This window comes from Protopterus annectens, chromosome 16.part0 (assembly GCF_019279795.1).
Source record: "Protopterus annectens isolate FY-2018-M chromosome 16.part0, PAN1.0, whole genome shotgun sequence".
NCBI classification, from domain to species: domain Eukaryota; kingdom Metazoa; phylum Chordata; order Ceratodontiformes; family Protopteridae; genus Protopterus; species Protopterus annectens.
The window spans coordinates 812,130,597-812,150,789 of record NC_056750.1 but is presented as its reverse complement, the minus strand read 5'-3'; the positions used below and the strand labels follow the sequence as shown (position 1 = coordinate 812,150,789).

The 20,193-nt window shown below is 41.3% G+C and overlaps 1 protein-coding gene across 1 annotated transcript in view; it reads right to left on the bottom strand.

Moving 5' to 3' along the window:
* The window catches only part of ALAD (aminolevulinate dehydratase), an 870,814-nt gene that overhangs the window by 751,878 nt on the left and 98,743 nt on the right, over nt 1–20,193 (bottom strand). Inside the window, 1 exon segment of the mRNA XM_044058183.1 lies at nt 16,246–16,317. Within this exon segment, the coding sequence (XP_043914118.1) occupies nt 16,246–16,317 (72 nt within the window).

Genomic DNA, 20,193 nt, shown 5'->3' with positions numbered 1-20,193 from the left:
GATAGTTTGTAATACTTGCCCAGGGTTAACGGGTACAGTGATAATCGAACTCAGACTGCCTCCAGGGAAGGACAGTCAGGCAACACCTCAGGGATGTTGTAAACGATTTCTCAGAGAAGGGCTCCCTGGAACCTTGGTTTTGTGGGCCTCCTCTGCCCCTCGGGCGATGTCTACCATTGAAACCTCTTCCCCGGCCCCTGGAAGAGGAATCTCCTGAACATCCCGAAAAGGAGACTGTGCCTTCCTGAACCACATTTTCTTAACTTTCTTTCTAGACCTTCTGGGTCTTGGAAAAAGACCTCTTGAGGGGCAGAAAACCTGATGCTAACTGCCGACCAGGTCTTCCCTCCCAGTTCATTGCGGGTCAGTATCTTTCACAGTGGGACCAAAGAGTGGAATCAAAGGGGTGCCAACAAAGGACGTCAAGAAGGCCTCTGCAAACCTGCTCAAGCAGAGCCAGGCATGACGCCTAATAGCAATGCCAGAGTCCACAGCCCATGAAAACCCTTCTGCAGGGTTGGAAAGGAGCCTCATGGACATATTCACCACTGAATGAACAGTTGACAGCTTTGGAGAAATAGCCTTGAATTCCTCCTCAGACATAAACCCAAAAAGGGATAAGACAGTTTTTTTACCAAATCCCTCTGGAGACAGGTAAAACGTGCAAGGTAATTTAGTGCTCACAGACTAAAAGCAGGCGAAGTGAAAACACACTTTCCAAACCTGTCCATAGCCCTCGAATCACAATTGGGCGGATGGACAGAAGAACTCTGGCTCCGCCAATTCCTTTTTGGTGGCAGCGGCCACCACAATAGCATCAACCAGGACTGCTATGGACCAAAAAAGTTCTATCTGAGGAGGGCTCAAACATTTGTCTTCTGTCTTGGGCACTGGCTCCAAAGTATCTGGCTCCTTCCAAGCCCTGCTGGCCACAAGATCAATGAGAGGATCAGAAGGAGGGGACACTCAGGAGGTAGATGGCCCCATACCGAAAGCCTCCAGAAAAAGTGATTCCTCCAAGGACAGGGTTTGGGTAGACCAACTGCCTTTGGCCTTCAGGATCTAATAGACCAACCGCCTTTGGCCTTGAGGATCTCAAGTATGTCTCCAAAGGAAACGTCCTCTGGTGGAGATCTTGGGGCTGGTCCCCCACATCAGCATTCGTATCCTTGGTAAAAGACTCCATAGGGGAGTCAAGGACTCCTCTTACAAGTCCTCCTCCTGGGAACTTCCACACCGGGGGTGGTGGGGAAGACTCAGAAAAGGACCCCAGTTGGGGGGGGGGGGATATCCCCCTGGAGACTGATTCAGACAGGCTGACCTGGAGCAGGATGAGACAAGCCACTGAAACTGGGCCTGGGTAGGAGGACCGTGCATGGGAGTAGAAGCTCCGATAGCAGGGAAGGATCTTTTGGCAGCATGGAAGGAAGAAGGACTAGAAGAGGTTTCATCCCCCCTATCCTGCTGATAAAACCCTGGAGGAAGAAAGGGTCGATACCCCAGTCCTGCCACTCTGCCGGAACGGAACTGTCAAAGGCCAAGGCGCCCAGGAGAAGAGACCAGTCCGAAAAACCCAGGCCCAAATCCAATCCCATGGAACCTGGATCAACAGGGCCGCCGGGTGGCCTGGCCCAGGGGAACAGAAACTGTGCCAGTCGCTGATCCCCATCAGGGAAGGGCCCGAACTGGGTCCTAAAAGCTCCCCTTGCCTTCACCCCACTCAACAGTCCCCGAGAATCCAAGCCACTGGTTGGATGAGGAGCGATTGAAGGGGGTGGGAGACTGGATCCCTGACCTATGGGTTGGGGAAGCCAGAAAACCCAAATCCATCTGCACTTTAAAGAAGGCTCGCATCATCTTGTCCATATTCATAGGGAGGACGTTCTTGGAAGATCAGGAGGATATGAAGGACCTACTAGGAGTCTCGAGCCTGGAGCTAGAGCGTCTTTTCTTCCGCTCCATGGAATGAGACCTAGCTGGAGAAGACAGCTGCTTAGGGAGCAAAGGATCCAAGGTGAGATCCTCCACTACTACAGGCTCCCACACGAGACGCCGATCCAAACAAATTGAAACAGAGCTCAAGGATCCAAGGAAATATTTCCCCAATCCCTCGGATCAGAAAAGGTTCAGATCTGAAGGTACGGTGCCTCCCCATGGATCTGAAGGTCCGGGGGCCAAGCTCCCTGGATCCGGGGGAGACAAAGTTACCAGATCCAAGAGCTTAAGGTCCGAGCCCTTGGATCAAGGAGTTGACTCCCTGGACAACCTGGGACCCAAAGATCTCAGATCCGAACCTGCCCTGGCTGGAGCCGGAACCACAAACCTAGGATCACAGAGTCTGGGAAGCTTGGTCGGGTGCTCAACAGGTGGTTTCTTTTTGGACTCAGGAGGGCCAGCCTTGGCCGGGGAAGCAGTGACCAAGGGCCCTCCCTTCGACCAAACCCTTAAGGCTTATTGCAACAGTCTACCAAAGCCCTCTGGTTGAATGCGGCACAAATGCCACATTCCACCTTGAGGTGGTTGCTGCCAAGACAGTAAAGGCACTCCTCGTGCAAGTCGGAAATGGGCATTTTCCACCCACAAGAGGAGCACCTTTTAAAACCTAAAGGTTTGTCTGACATGACCAAACTAAGCAAAACCCAACGTCCACAAACAAGCTAATGTTCAAAAGCCTAAAATCCGTCAAACACACACACACTTACTAAAGAAACACTCACACCACAAAACTAGGCCAAAGACAAAATCCAGAGGAAAAAAAGGACCTAACGAGGTTAAGACTCGACTGGGAGGGGATCGATAAGAAGGTAAAACTACCCACTAACACTACAAACTCAAGAAATAAGAAAATTCCAGTTTCTGAGCTATACACTTACAGGAACTGAGCAATCTGCGTCTGACTAGCAAACGAGATCTGAGGGAGTGTGGGGCAGCAGAGCATTATGGGGGAGGAGCTTGAGCTAAGCTGTGCTCGGAGTATGCCGGCTCGGATACGATATCTGATCCAAGACACTAACGTGAGGAATGGTGACTAGATAACAGATTAAACAGTTTAACAGAGGCCAAAACAGGTTTGTATTATTGGTGTGCATTTTTTAATTGGCAGAGAAGTAGATACTTTTATCGTTTATGACAAGTTATTTTGTTAAGTTTCTTGGTAGTCACTACACTAGTAAAACAGGAGCAGTTTCACTTTTTTGTCCAGACCTTCCATGCTTTGGCTCTTTGTTTAATGAGTTAGTTAGCGGTGAAAAATAGCAATGGAGCAGGGCTGGAGTTGGCTCCCTATTCTGGAGAAGGGGGTGGAACTATTGTGTTGAGAATACCTAGGAAGACTTTGCTGAACTCTCAGTATCTATGGGGACAGTCTTTAGTGACTCCGTGTCTTCATTAAAAATAGTATACATCCATCTATCTTTGTTTTCTTGGAAAGTGACTGGGTAATACCCATTTTCAAAGGAGGCCAGGGAGAAAAATCTCCATTTGCTTACACTAATTATACTACGTAGCAGTCAAACACAGAGTGCTTGCATTATACACAAACAGTAGTTACATTTACTCAGATTTTAAAGCATTGAAAGTTACAGAAAGCACACCTGCAACTTACGTGAATTGTACAGGCTGCAGTTGTATATAAAAACGGTTTTTGCCATTTTAGTAACAGGTTGAGATTACATTTCAGGAGATTATTTGGATAGTATTGTACGGTGAAAAGGTTTTAACCCAGTGATGAGCATGTACAGGACCAGGATTGGTTAAATATGTTTGTTTAAGCAGTGGTTTAAAACTACAGAGTTTGTCGGAGAATTTTATTTGCATGGGAATACTATTCCAGAGTTTAGCAAACACTGGGAGTTGAGCGAGTCTCCTGCAACATTTGACTTAAAAAAGTAGTAATACTTGGTTACTGGAATGGAGGGCCCTTGCTGGACAGTAAGGTAGTAAGTTTTGTACTGCAGAGCATTTTTCTGGATTATGAATGAGTTTGCGTTTTAAACAGTTGTGCAGTTCAACTTAACTGCTTTAAGGTAAGGCAATGGGCGAGTCCTAGGAGGGAGACTGATGGCAAAGTAGTCATTTTACTGTAGCAGACCACCAGTTTCTTTCTTGGAGTACTGTTTAGGTTGGTTACAATAGCAGTGGCATACAAGAGCCAGCAGTAAGAAAGTGGTGGCTAGAGCTTTTCTTGCAGAATCTGTAAGGAATCCATTGATCCTATAAGGGGAGCCAAGTTCCTGGTGTACAGATTTAATGGCGTGTTGTATATACTGGTAATATTTGAGACTACCTATTATAATGCCTAGCAGTACTGCGAGTTACAGTTCACAAAATCATAGTAGGTTACTAGGCTATTAGGGGGCCTTCACAAGCCTAGCCATGGTCTTACCTTTATTATTAGCACGCAAATTTATTATCGGCACAGACTGCCTATATCCAAAAAGGGACACTGGTGAAAGCCCGGAGGTGAATTTACGGTTTCCCATCCAACTGTACAGGTTACACTTAAACAGGGTCATTGACCAGCTCTGTTTAACTTGAATTGGGAGTTTGTTCCAAATGAGTGGCAGCCTCTGGGGGGACCTCTCGAGTCTGCTTCTAGCAGGCTAGGTTAAGGTCTGTAGAAGGAGTATGCCTTGTCTAATTAGATTTCTGGATGTGGAGCATTTCCATTAAGGCAGGGTCTGAGACTGCTCTGTAGCCAGGCACAAGTCCCTTCTAAACAGTCTATACAATAAGGGTATAGTGGCAGCGCCTTCAGTCTTGTCAATGTAGGTCATGTGATGAAGGCCTTGAATTTTCTTGGTGAGAAACCTCCGAGGTCTCTCCAGCTGCTGCAGGTGTCTGGGGAGGTACATGCAAAAGGAAGCACTGTATATTATTGGTCTGATGAGGGAAGAGTACAGAGGAGTTATAACTGGCTTCATTTTGGATGCTATTCCCTTACTTATGAGATGGCCAACATAAAAGGCCTTCCTCACCACTGTGGACCCATGATGATCAAAGTTAAGGTGGCTATCAACCTGCATTTCCAAGTGTCTCACAGCTGGGCTTGAACTTAGGGGGGGGGGGGGAGCACTGTTAACCTTGTAAATGGCTGGGACTTCAACTTTACCAAAGGGGATGATGAACTTGATGTAAAAAAATGCATTAAGTCCTTGGCTTTGGCACCAATAACTTGTCTGTGTAAGCCCTTTTTGTAGTATGGCGTCATTGTTGCGGGTTTGAATTATTGCACCCAGTCTGCAGTCATCAGCGAACCTGATAAGCCACAGGTCATCTATTTTCACCTGAACTTCTGAGAAAAATAGATTCTAAAAGAGAAGTGAACCCAGCACAGATCCATGTGGTACACCACTAGTAACAGGGCTGCTGGTCGAGGTGGACTCCCCTACTTTGACAGTATGCATTCTGTCGATGAGCCAGTTAGCTACCCATCTAATAACAAATGGTTTATCCCCAGATGTACAAGTTTATCGATGATGCCTGTGCCTGGTATTGTGTCAAAGGCCTCGACTTAAGTCAAGATAGGCATTACACACCATTTTGCCTTCATCCAAGGCTTTGGTGACATTTTTAAAGTTGTCCACCAGGTACAACTAGCATGATCTGCCTTCAAAGAAACTAAATTGGGTTAAGTCAAGTATCTGAAGGTTTCCAATACCCATGTTGATTAGGTCCACGATTCTCTCCATGGCCTTACAGATAAGGCTGTTTAGGGCTTATGGGTCCAATTCCCAGGGTCGGCTGAGTGATCCCCTTTGTGCAATGGGATCATTAGTTGCAGTTTTCTACTTGGGTGGGACAGCCAGTACTTAAGACTGTGATTGAAGATACCCAATGGTTCCGCCAGCTCCTGTTTTAGAGCACTTAGTAAGCAGCCTAGGATGTTTTCCAGTCCTGTAGAGGCTGTGTTTTTGACCTTGGAGAGTGCAGTTATGACCTGCTCTCTGGAGATAATAGGTAGAAGACTGGTGACAGGGATATTCTGGGGTATTATTGGTGGGGACAGTGGAGTGAAGTTTTCACTAAACCAGTCGGCCTGCAGGTTAGCAATTTTTGCAGATTCCATAAGAGTACTACCCACTACTAGGTCGGCAAAAATAGAATTCCTTGTCATTATCCTTAGCCAGGGATGCTAATTTGGTTTCTTAGTTAGCTTTGGAGGACTTACGAGGTCTAATTTGCTTATTCAAGCTGTACAGGGTGTCTTTCCTCTACTGAGACCATTCCTTCTTGCTCTTACTCAGCAGTTTCTCTCTCTTTGTGTATAACCTACTTATGCTGGACATCCACCAGGGTGTTTTTTTTTTTTTTTGCGGATCACGATTTTATCCATTCCGGTACTGCTAAGTCTACACACTTGTAAAAGCTTTATATACAAGGCATTAGTGTACTCCACAAGGAAGACACAGCTGCCTGTGGTGAGCAGGGGTTTGAAACTAATTTATGCCATCGCACAGGAGGCTATAGTTTGCTTTGGAGAAATTTTGCTCCTGAAGGAGGTAAGGATTGTTACTCTAACTTAACAAATTTGTGATCTGACCTTACCAGGGAGGGACCCACACATGGTCTGGTCCAGCAATCTCCCATGCTGGTGAGCAGTAAAATAAAGGATATTTGAGCCCTTTGTGGGTGTGCCGACTAACAAATGCTCTGGAACAGAAAGTTCCAGTACGGTGAGTGTGTTAGTTTTTATACAGGTTTCCAGTCAATGGAGGGATAGTTAAACTCACCCATGACTAGGGTGCTTGGCTGTACAGTGAGTGACTCAAGTAGGTCCAGGTAAGCAGTGTGGTTTGCCTAGTTCATGGTGGGGGACCTATAGCCAACAATGATGTGGAAGGGGGGGTCTTTCCTCTACAATTAGTTGGACAAATTTAAACTAATTCTGTTGCAACAAAACAGCAAAATTTCCAACACATCTCCCTTACAGATCTCACCACTGCACTAAAATGGCTTGAATATCCTAATCTTCAAACAATTAATTTTCACTCAGTCTTTTATTATCCCAACAACTGCCCTGTTCTCAAGTACCTAGTGCACCCCTACTGTAGCAGCAGATCCTTAAGATGTACTAAAACTCCTACGAGATGTAACCAAACCAAACAATAGCTATGGGGACTGCTAGCAAGCAAAATAGCTAAAAACTGGAACTCCACACCCCAACCAACCACCACCACCTCGCAACTTTAAACACTAAAGGAACACCATCTACAACTGGATCTGCTCTTGGACTAAGCCTGGATTATCCATCTCATCTCTATCCCCCCCCCCCCACATAATATCCCTCTTCTAACTCCCCCCCCCTTTTTTAACCCATTTCTCTTCTTCCTAGTACCCAGTTTCAACTGCTCTTATCCAGGCTCTCCCTAGATTACATAGCACTACTACTACTTGGATCCATCCTTGTGTTTTTGATATTTCTCTCTGCTGGTTTCCTTGCCCTGTTGCACACGAATGTATATCTTCATAGTGAAATATGCCATCACATGCTATTCACTTTACATCTGTACCACCCAGGTTTATAATACGTATTATAATACATATTGTACAAGTTAATCATCTAAATTACTTATTTTATGAAGCTTCTCTGCTGGCTTCTGCTGAAAATGAGACTTTTGGCTCAGTTGGACATTCCCAGTAAACAAATATAAAATAAAAAGACGTGGACTAGCTCTAGGGAGTCGTACTGTTTAACGAGTCTTGAGGTGGGTCTTTGGTGAAGATGAATACACCACCACCCTTTGCTTCTTTCATGTTCATTTTGCAGTCTGAACATGTGAAAGGCATTGTAGCCTTCTTTGGCCAGGGTACCATCTGCAGTCTTGAACCACCACGTCTGATATTGCATAAACATCGGTGTCTTCCAAAGTAAGGAGTGCTTCCAGAGAGTACAGTTTCTGATTTACACTCCTCCTACAATGTCAAGGTTATGCTGCTTAATGCTAGATGTTAAGTCAGGAATTTTGTTTTTATGACAATGCCTCAAAGGCACTATGGGGGAGGCAAGTACAGTAACTGAAAGCAAAGAGGTGAAAAGGCCTAGATAATCCCTGGCAAAGCAGCATGGTTTTGAACCGATGTTGATCCAGGCTGACAGATAAGAGATGCACCTAGATTGAAGACAGAAGCTAAACCAATAATTTGTTTGTAGGGAGGCATCATCCTGGGTGAAGCAGAATGTTGCATAGGGCCAGGGACACACAATCAGCAAGCTCAGTCATGTCTCTCTTCATACAGTCCGGAGAAGTAAGTAAAGACATTCACTCCAGCACAGACCATGAAAGAGTCATTACAATACTTGAGAAACTTGAGTGTGGGCATAATTTGGCAGATCCTGGCACCAGACAAGCAGCTGACCATGACCTTATCCAATCTGGCGAGCAGGACAACTGCGTGTCTCACTATGGAGTTGCCTATGACCAAGAGGTTAGATTTTGAGATATTCTGCATTAGGGGCTTGTTGGGTAAGACACTGATGTGTGCATGTGTAGTGGATGTTTTGTGTTTCGGTGGTCTCTGTTCTTTTGGTATACTTGTAGGGAGTACCTTCCCATATGTGTCTTTCTTTTTGTTGGTTTGCGTAAGTCAAGCGTGTGTGCCGACAACCCGTCTGGCATCAGAGTTGCTATTTCATGGGAGAACGATCACAGATTCCAGATTTTTAGTATATCTACATCTCACGTATTGTAATGGGCTGTCAGTATATAGGAGACAGATGCTACACTGCCTTAGGAGTAGCATGTCTATCAGGCTAGATGGAGAACTGATGGGAAAAGATAAGTTGTGTAAAATCTTAAAGACAAGTAGGGAGCACTCAACTGGAGCAAACTTTTTTTTTTTTTTTTTACATTAAAAGAACAGACCGGTTTCGGCCCAACGGCCTTTTTCAATGTAAAACATCATCATCATCAGTACCATACACCACCTTATATATCCAAAAGTAATGGAATAATTAAACAAATTACAAATGTTCATTAAAACCAGGTGAAAAGTCCTTCCAATTTCACAATCCAAGAGTTTTCTTTTCTGTTTACACCAATTACAGGCGCCACACTGAAGCATACCTTTGTATCTACAAGTGTAATAGTGTATCTATTGGTGTAAATATGTAAAAGCTGCTAAAACTTTCACCATAGGCAACAGAAAATTTTACATTCAACACAAACTTAATTGTGAATCGAAATCTATAATATATTTAGCCAATTGTAACTGCTGCATGGCATTTTATATAGGCAAGACTGATCGTAGGCTACGTGACAGATTGTATGAACACCAATACACTATCAAGAAAAACAAGCTTGATAATGCATTAGCGAAATATGTTTCTAAATACCCTGGTCACAATTTCCATTTTTTAGCCATCGATCAAGTCTTGCCTTCAATCAGAGGTGGCCCTGTTTCATTGCTACTAGAAAGTAAGGAGCTGGAATGGCAACTTACTTTGAATTCTTTCAGCTTTCCAGGTATTAACGAAAATTGTAACATAGCATGTATTTTGAAATTGAGAAATTACAAGAGGTAGATTGTAAGAGATAATTCATAAGCAAGTTCATTACTGCATATAATACCAAGTTTAGTTTTGTAACATATATTCTTGTATTGTTTAGACTGCTTTGATGTGTTGATTCTTATTAATATTTTTAATTTTCAACAAAATACATTTTTATACCTCAACCTTTAATATTAGGAGTAGTGACAATGACAATTTCTGCTCCTACTTTCAAATTTGTTAGTCTGAAGTAAGGAGCATGTAATTATAACTACTTCTTTATGTAAAATAGATTTAAATTTTTAAGTATGAGATTATAGAATATCTGAGTTGATATAGAACATTCACTTTTAAACTATGAATATAAACATAAGGTTTGCAAAATTTTTTAATATATTTTGGTAATTTATTTGTTGTAGCTTGTCATAACATAAAGTAGGTAGACGCTTTTAACTACTAAAATGTTAACATTACCCCTTTAAGGTAAAGAGTGATGTAAGAAGGGGGTGCTTCTTATTAAGCATTTTAAAATTGTGGCGCGTTTTTTTTTCTGCATCTTTGAGGAAGCTACTGTATTGTCAAGTAGCAAAAACGTTGGCTGTGTTTTATTAGTTCAATAAACCCACGTTTAGATTCGAAACGTGTACTTTCCTGTTTGACCAGCTTATTAAACATATGCAGAATCTTAGAGCTTTTGTGTGGCATTTAAGACTTGAGGTTTATTTAGAAAAAGGTATTACTCCTACGGGCCTGAGAGTTTGTATAAAACTTTTAGTTGGTCAGCCAGATGACAATGTTGTCTTGGACCGATATCCAGCAAAAACTCAGTTTGTTAGAACTTTTCCTGACTTATGAATGAAAAATAGATTTATACATACCGGAAGTTGCTCAAACGTGTGAGAAGGCAAACTCTTTTGAAGGTTCTGCCATATACAAACAATGCTTTAATAAGCTTAGGGAAGAACTGCTCCTTTTTGAACAAAGTTTAAAAGAAAGAAAAGTAAATTTAACAGAGAATCAAGGGACTACAAATCAGGTAAAGCCCTTTGAGTATATTAAAAGTGGTAATAAAGGTAAAAAAATGTTAGATTCACTCAGAAAGTTTATCCCCATTGGGCAAAAAAAGTCTATTTTGAAAAAATCTATGAGTGATACTTCTGGTAAGAATTCTTCATACACGGATACAGAAGTCGATAGGCAGCAAATGCGACCAAGAAGTCCTGTACTGTGGTACAAGACAATCTGCCACTTAATTCTGCTCTGGCCCCTTTATTTCTAGTAAAAGGAGGGGGGGGGTAGGAAAGATAGGTCCAAAAATAGGAAATGACAGGTCTCTGGAGGCAATGTTGAACTTTCTAAAACCCCAGGTAGTGTTTTCAAGTAATGCGATTAACATACCTTCAGTTCTGTCAGAGTCTGAATGTTTGTTGCGGAGCAAAGGCTTGAATTTCATTCCAGGGTTTTTGTCCCTGAAGATGTCTTTGTTGAAGATTTATATGCATTTTGCAGACTGCTTGATCTGAAATTATATTTTCAGAATGTTGAATACGTTCATGAAAACAGTGACCAAGTTTAATAAAATCAACATTTGTTCCACCTATGAATAAGAATGTGGAGTCATTTCAAAAATGCATAAGTTGCATTTTGGTCAAAATGGTCAACAATATGTTTCTACTTTAATTTATTCTTTTATGCCCTAGGATCCCACATTTGATTTCAAAAAGGAAATTGATGCATTTTTGGATGCTGCTGTTAGTGAGGGAATTCTAGATAAATGTACCAGGTTTCATCTGAAGGTTTAAGATCCATCTTCAATACTTTTATCGTCTTCCCAAAATTCACAAGGACATGCATAAGCCCCCTGGTAGACTGATAAGGTAGGCAGACAGAGGTTCGGTGAGGAAGCCCTTACTAGAGACTAATCTGTTTAAAGTCATTGTTACCTGGGGTGAGAGCCAGATTTCTGAACATCATTTCTGATGCCTAATTGGAGCCATATTGGGTATGTACACTGGACGTTGCATCCTTGTATACTAGTATTCCTCACTGGGTGGGTTTATGTGCTCTAGAATATTGGTTAGACTGTCCTTGTACAGTCCTGGCTTGAATACATTTCTGTTATGCTTGGCTATGTTATGTGTTATCTTTCTGCAGTTGAGGGGTACAGCTATGGGTGCATCACTTGCACCCATTTATGCTGACCTTTTCATGGGGTATTTGGAACAGATAATTATATATGATGTACAGCATAATATTTTTCTTGGAGAAACTGACATCTAGCATAGACTTTTGGATGACTGCTGGATTGTGTGTTAGTCGGACGATTTATATTTACAGAAATTCATCCAATATTTGAATGAAAAACAAGTGGGGAATCAGATTTACAGTAAACTATGATGTTTTATCTCTCTCTTTCTTAGATGTGACTGTATCCAAACTATCGGATGGGACTTTGTCCAGTACATTATATAGAAACCCCAATCTTTAAACCAGTTACTTCACACCTCTATCTGTCATCCTAAACATATCACGGCCAATATGCCCAACTCACAGTTTATGAGAATACACAGGTTCTGTTCAAATACTGAAGATTATATATATTTTGATAAAGACTTGATAGATTGTTTTACTGAACATGGTTACCCAATGGCTAAGGTTAGACAGACTTGTAGGGGTACAATCATTTTAAAGAAGTAAGCTTCTTAAATATAAAATAATGGCCTTTGCTCAGATAAGATCAGATTTACTACTACCTATGGCAGAAACTCAGATTTTTAGATTAGATTTGGTACACCACTGGGGCATTCATTTGACAGATTATAGATTATGCGAGTTAAGTCAAAGATGCTAGTTTTCTTTTCACAAAGGTAAAACTTTAGGTAGTTATTTCAGTAATTATAAACATTTTTTGCCTGTAACACTCTGTACAAGCTACTGTAGATGGCACACAAGTACATGGACGTTATCCTTGTGGCCATTGTTCTTTCTGTAAATTTATTTGTCCAACAAAGGAGTTTAAGTAGAAATACATCTAAAGTAAAGTTTGGTAACTAACAGTGATTGGCGGTTTATCTGGCAGTATGTTCCTGCAAAGCTTGTTAGTAAGACCTCCAGACCATTAAAACTACGCATTTCAAAACATCTAGGCAATATTAGAAATAAATGTTCAGCTAATGCTTTATATAAACATACTATCACACAGACAGCTACCTTTAAATTTACTGTTAGAGTTTTGGGACACAGATCAATAAAAAGTGGTTGTCACAATGTATTAAAAGCAAAGAAAAATCCTAGATTGTGAAACTGGGAAGACTGTTTTCACCTGGCCTTAAATGAACATTACATTTGTAATAACTGTTAAATGGGGTTCAATTATTCCATTACTTTTGGATATATAAGATGGTGTACGTACTGATGGTGTTTTGCACTGAAAAAGGCCACTGGGCCGAAACCAGTCTGTTTTTGTACATTAAAATATGTTTGCTCCAGTTGAGTGTTGGCTACTTGTCTTTTTATGCTTTGCTTTTTGAGCCTGAGCAGCTGCCGTCCTTGCAGCAGTCTTGTTTTGGGGATTGTGTACAATTTTACCATAACCACACATGCCCTTCTCTTCCATGTGGCAGTATTCTTACATGCGGGATCCTCTGCCTCAGGCAACCTGAACGTCAGGCTCATGTACCAAAGCTTGTGCCTGGTTGTAGTCAGGGGTGTGAGACAACATGCTAGGCCATAAATCGGGGGACATAAGTGTGACATCCGCACTCGCACACCTCAAAACTGACTGCCCAGTCAGACAACAGTTTAAGGATAAAGGAAGCATGCTATCCAGACAGGGAAAAGGCCATCTAGGTGGGAGGGAATACTGCTAATCTATGGCCTTCTAGTCTCATGTTGCAGTCTTCTCACATGTGGGCGAGTACCACAACTCATGTAGAGAAAAGGGTGGAGGAACAGGTAGCAGTCTCCAGGAATCCATGGAGGATGGATCTTGAAAAATCACTCACACTCACACTCACACTCACACTCACACTCACACTCACACTCACACTCACACTCACACTCACACTCACACTCACACTCACACTCACACTCACACTCACACTCACACTCACACTCACACTCACACTCACACTCACACTCACACTCACACTCACACTCACACTCACACTCACACTCACACTCACACTCACACTCACACTCACACTCACAGGTCTGTATCACTTCCGTGAATGGCAGTTTATAGGACATGCCGTTCATCCAATTCCTGTCAAGTGGAAGGGGGCAGTGCCCCTTATACCCCTCCGCTAATTATATACACCAACTCTGAGATTGCACTACAGTGGAGAAAGGGTAAAATTTCTTGATCCTCACTGTACAGTCATCTCAGTATGTGCAGTTTGACAAATGGCATGTACCATGTAATTGCACTGAAATGCCACTCAGTTAACTGATTTACATTCCCTAGTATTATTTTAGCACTTTACGGCTTTCTATCACTTAAATCTCATTAGAACAACGCTCCAAAATGTAACAACTTACGTTCATTAAATAAGCAAATTATAAAACTAAAAATAAATCAGACTCCAGAGTCCAGGTAGGATGGAGTAGGTGGAGAAGAGTGTCAGGAGTGATTTGTGACATACGAGTACCAGAAGAATGAAAGGGAAGGTCTACAAGAGGGTAGTGAGACCAGCTATGTTACATGGGTTGGAGACAGTGGCACTGACAAAAAGGCAGGAGTCAGAGCTTGACGTGGCAGAGTTGAAGATGTTAAGATTTGCACTGGGTGTGACAATTAGGAGTAAGTACATTAGAGGGTCAGCCCAAGTTGGAAGGTTTGGAGACAAAGCCAGAGAGCCAAGATTATGTTGGTTTGGACATGTGCTGAGGAGGGATGCAGAGTATATTGGGAAAAACATACCAAGGATGAAGCTGCCAGGTAACAGAAAAAAGAGGAAGGCCTAAGATAAGGTTTATGGATGCGGTGAGAGAGGACATGCAGGTGGTTTGACAGAGCAAGATGCAGAGGACAAGAAGAAATGTAAACAGTTGATCTGCTGTGGCGACCCCTAACGAGAGCAGCTGAAAGAAGTTGTTCCGAAGAAGTCCAGTTGTGTTTTTGGATAAAAGTCCAGTTGTGTTTTTGGATAAAAGTACTGAACAAAACTCTGGTGCTTAACTCGTTTAGAAGTTCTTGTGTTCATTTGAATTAAACTGTTCAATATTTCAAGATTCTCGACTGGGTCTTGTTGAACTACTGTAGCCCACTTCCTACCAATGTGCACAATGCTGGTTTGTGGTGGTTCCAATAAAAAGGTAGCGACTGTTTTCTGTCATACTTGCTACCATTTATGCAAAAAACTATGCCACACTTCTTTACAGTCCTCATATCAGACATAAAATGCAATAATGCATCCAATTAATTTATAATACTTGGAGGAGCATCACTTTATACTCTCCTTATACTAACTTCTGCTCTCATATTCTACACCCTGTGTTATTACCATTATTTATATAAATATGTGCATATATACTTGTGTATTAGTAAACCTACTCATCTTCTCTTCCTCCCAAACAAGGACAACAGAAATACACAAACCAAATGAAGACAGTTACTGTGCAGTCTGCATCATTTCAACCTATCACAGCAGTTACTCTTGTCCACAATTCCACAGACTGAGCAATTTGAACTATTTACTCTGTACAGTGGCAATTACCATGTAGGCCAAGTTACCACTTCCACAGAAAAGAAAGAAAACAAAAACAAAAAAATAGGGGTAACTTGCCAAAGTAGCAGCACAGCAGAGTGCAATGTCTAAGTACAACGGCTCACTCACTCCCTGTGATTGAATGCCAGAGTGCCAACAATGCAATCCTACCAGTCAGGCAGAGTGCAGGAACTACTCGACAGACATGGCAACAAATGACTTTTTTCCAGCTGAATATGCTGGTGATTTGCAGACAGTGTAGCATTCCCCATCTCACACAGATGACAGAGGTAATCCAGAGGGCTTGAGTGAAGTCTAGTATCTCACCTGTGACCCATAGGGTGGACAGGACTAACGATAAGGAAGGATTAGTCCAGAAAAAAAAAAAATTCAGATGGGGAAAGTGCGGCATTCCTCAAGTCAAACAGCAACAAAGTGCTTTCTCATCTCACACAAGCAAAACTGCTTCAACTCAAGTGCTGCAATGGGAAGGAATGGTCTGGAACACCATTCAACTAACACTAGTTTAGAATTCTACTTCCTGGGACTCTTCTACACTGGAGTACTACTGAAGTTCCAAATTCTAAATATTTCCAGTTCAGTCATTTGCCCTTGCCCCCACTCCAAAGACTCAACTAGACAGAGTAAAACCTTAAGACTAGTCAATACAGTACGGATCGAGGATCACATTGTTTTGCAGTAGAAAGTCGATTATCTAAATTGGGATCTAGAGTAGTTCAGATAAATCTAACTGGATAAAAACTTCTAAAATCTTGTTTTTTTCTGCACACAGGGAATACACTTTTCAACCATTCCAGTGGACAATAAAGAATATTTTTCACACACAAGCAAGCTGCAAATTCCAAAAAGAAAAAAAAATGCACAAAAGACTATGTATAATGTTTACATATACATATTCAGACCTTAGGATTTTTCCTACCCGAAAATTTTGGAAGGCTGCGTTTGAATAACTGACATTTCAGATAATCAAAGTTAAATAAACAGACTCTACTGAACTAAAAATACACTTTCTCCAACCAGTTGTACTACACAGTAAGTGTTCCTTACCTGGCCTGTCCAGGAAGACTGTTAATGGGTTCAACTGCATCGGGACTGTCACTGTAAAAGATAAAATAATTTGTTAGTTGAAATGTTTATTCATGATTTTCACAGTTTTATAGGAAGTCCCAGTCTGGGTTCAGTTGTGGACTACATGAAGGTCATAAACTGCTGTGTTCATGGTATTTGTACACCCACACCTTGCAGTCTGGCGAATATACCATGAAATACTTGGGTCCAGTCATTCTTAACGGAAACAAAATTGTCACGTTCCTTCTTTGTGAACACAGCCTAAGCAGTAGATGACATTTTTCACAAGTTCTTTTATTTAAAGCCTATCAATCCAAAAAAAGTCTTTATTTACAAAAAAAAAAGATATGCCTGCTGTTCGTTAAAAGTACACATTGTTATGCAGCTGTTGGCCTTCCCCTCACCCACATATATAGTTTACATCTCACAAAACACACCACAATGCCACAGAATTTGAAAAACTGCACTAATTAAATCTCTGCAAAAGCAAAGAAACCCAAAAGATATTCCTCACTTCCATCCAATATCCATCCTCCCAGCTCTGGGCAAACTTCTTTAAGACTGCCTACACCAGACTCTCCCTCTAAACCCAGCAGTTCCACCTGCTCTCCTCCAAACATGGAATATGGCCTGGACAAAGTAGTTTGGCAGCACTTTGTTCCTTAACTGATGACATCCTGATAAACTTGGACAGTGGCCTCCTTACAGGTGCCCTGTTTACAGACCGGACAATGACATCTGGCCTCATTGATCACCATCTTCTCAAAAACAACCTCCGTCTATAAACTTCAGCAAAACATCTTTGCAGATGCATGAAACAGCATTTGCAAAGTTTTACTCAGACTTCTCACGGTTAACAGCTGCTTACACTTTAGACTTATTGGTTCATAAATGCTTGCTAGGCTATTGATCTGTGAGGATCTTAAGCGCCCTACATCCCCAAAGGTAGTTTTAGCCCTTTTGTTTTGCAAATAACCCAGAGATAGTCTGACCAATAATTATGTTCAGACAGTTGCATATTTCCCCTGTCCTTAAAGGATGTTTGTATCTTTCGGCTTTTCCCGGTTAGGGGTCGCCACAGCGGAACTCCGGTCCGCTAATTATTGGCAGTAGAGTTTAACATGCTGGCTTGCCGGGCCTAACGCACAACCTTCAATGAAGGAACGCCCATTCACGCATGTCGCCACACAGAAGACTCAGAGAATCGAACGGGCAACGTTTAACTGTGAGGCGACAACGCTACCACAGCACTACCACCGCAGTCTGCCTGTCCTTAAACGATAAGGGTGCTAAACTGGGGATGAACTCAGTTACCCATTTATTCACCCAAATTACACAAAGAGAAGTACTCCACTTTATGTGAAGTGAAGACTGTGCCACAGAGGTGGTATTCTCTGTGATACAAACCTATCCCTCCAACATGTTTCTTGTCTGCTACTAAGAGCATTTGCTAATACAAAAATAGCTAGTGACTTTGCAAATCCAAGATAACTACCATTTTCTGTGTATTTCTTCAATTTATCTCAAGTTTTCAAACTTAACTTGCTTTAAAAATAATCTACAGCTTAAACCAAGGATATTAATCCAGATATCTAGCCACTGTGAAAACAGATGATTATCTTAATTCTTCACATAATGTGAAGATATTAACATCCATAATCCCACCAGCAAAAGATCATACTGCAACAACTTTTTTCCAGCGTTTCTTACCATGTTAGTCTACAAAGTCTGAAGAAGTACTTTGTGTCAATAACTTTAGCATATACAATAATTACTGATAAGACTTGCCTAAGCTCACATTTAATACCCCCGACTGCACCCTAAGCTCACATTTAATACCAGACTGCACCCTATACATAACATCTTTACAACATAAACATGCAATTTATTTTTATATTTGGTCAAGGATAGCAAGACACAGTCGAAAGGTTTTAGTCTCATGTACAGGTCAGGAATATTTTTTTTATTAACCAGAAAAGTTGTGGAAAGCAATTAAAGAGCTGAAGGACTTTATCTGGGAGGGGAAGACATCAAGTGGGATAAACTGATGCTTCCACTAGAACAGGGCAAATTGTGATTACCCAATTTGAATGGGTATTTCAAAGCTACACAGTTAAGGGTCCTATATAAAGAACAAGCAGAACACTATAATTCAAAGTGGAGAGAGATGTTGAAATGGGGGAAGCAGACTGGGATTTTGGATGCAGGCCTTTAAGGAGAGCATACAGACTTATGTCCATAAAGAATTATAAGAACTAAGCCAACAGGGGAATGGAGAAAGGAGATTGTCGATAGGGATGATTACAATTAAGACAGACAATAGGCAAGATGGGGCTGTTATTTTTTGGAGAAAACTGGCAAAGGTGCCATTTATCAGGAAAGTCCGACTTTGAACAAAGCCAATTTTCAGCAGAGGCCCAGGGAGAAACACTCCAGACACTTATTTTTCTAATAGGCATAACTGCTCCCACCGTATTGGTAGCAATTAACTAGAAAGGGAAAGATGACAGAAAGGGAAGAATGAATTTATTTGGACTGCAGGTTACAGACAGCCTTCCTCACCAAGGCTTGATAGAGTAATGGCAAAGAGCAAGAAATAGAGTCTTGAATGTAAACTCTACCAGTGCTGGTCTTTCAATGGGAGGATATATGCAAGTCTCCCAAATATGCAACAAAATCGAGAAGAGTTAGGATTTTTGCTTGGAAATGTTTTGATATCTTTATAACCCAAGACAGAGAAGTTTTCCTCAGGTAGACAGCAAATGCTGGAGGTATGACTAGGATGAAAATGGTACCTGGGAACATTTTCTAGTGGTGCAGTGAGTTGGCAGACTACAAATTCCCTGCATAATGCACTGTTGGAGATGCTGGCTGGCCAAATTAGTGTGATGAGGGAGATGGAGCTATAATGCAGAATCAGAAATGCCTAGACATGGTAAGGCCTTGCTGTGTCTAATTATGGTGACTGCCAAAAAAGCAATTACTACAAAATGGAAATCAAAATCTAAACAAACTATATTAAAAGCAGTGAATAGAGTAACGAGATAAAACTGGAATGGAGATCTTTAGAAAAAAAAAAGTGTAGCAGCAAACTACATTGGAAAAAAAATGGGAATTGTGGGATACATACAGGGGAGGAACTGGGCTTAAAAATAGAGAGACTTAAATGAGCTATGTAATGTTTGAAAATGACGGAGCAGATTACAAGTGATGTAGAATGTTTGCAACTGGGTGTGTCAGTATGGTCTGATGTAAAACGTTCACAACTAGGACTGTGTAGGTGCGGTTTATTTTCCATTTACGTAAATGTAGGACTGCTTATTTCATGACAGCTTAATAAAGTTGTTTTGTTTAAAAAGGGGCAGGAACTGAATAATGTATGTAATGTTGCTTAGGTTATACAATATACAAAAATTATGTGAAACAATGTGTTAATTTTAGCTTAATACAGTTTGATTACTTATATAAATGTAAATTTGCCTATACTACAAGTGATAATTCAGTAAAGGTATTTAAAACAATCACGTTTATATTGTAAGCATGCAATTTATGCAGTAATTTCTTTATGCAACTGTCAATAAGAATGAAAAAGTGCATTGCGGTTATTTATTCAGTACCTTCAGCTTAATTTTAAACATTCATGACCAAGTCTGGTATATACACTCAACTATTAAACTGGTGGACGAACTGTAATCAAAATAATGTCAGTCACCATTTCTTGCAGAACCACATCTCGCATGTTAAATGAGATTGAAATGCCTGCATCGTGAAGGATTTTATGCAGAAGTTCTAAAACAGGTTAAATCACAACAGGATAGAGCGAGTACCCACAGATCAGGAAACATCTGAAGAACAAATATGGACATGGAAAAGCGAGATTTAATATAGTGTGATATTTATCCAAAG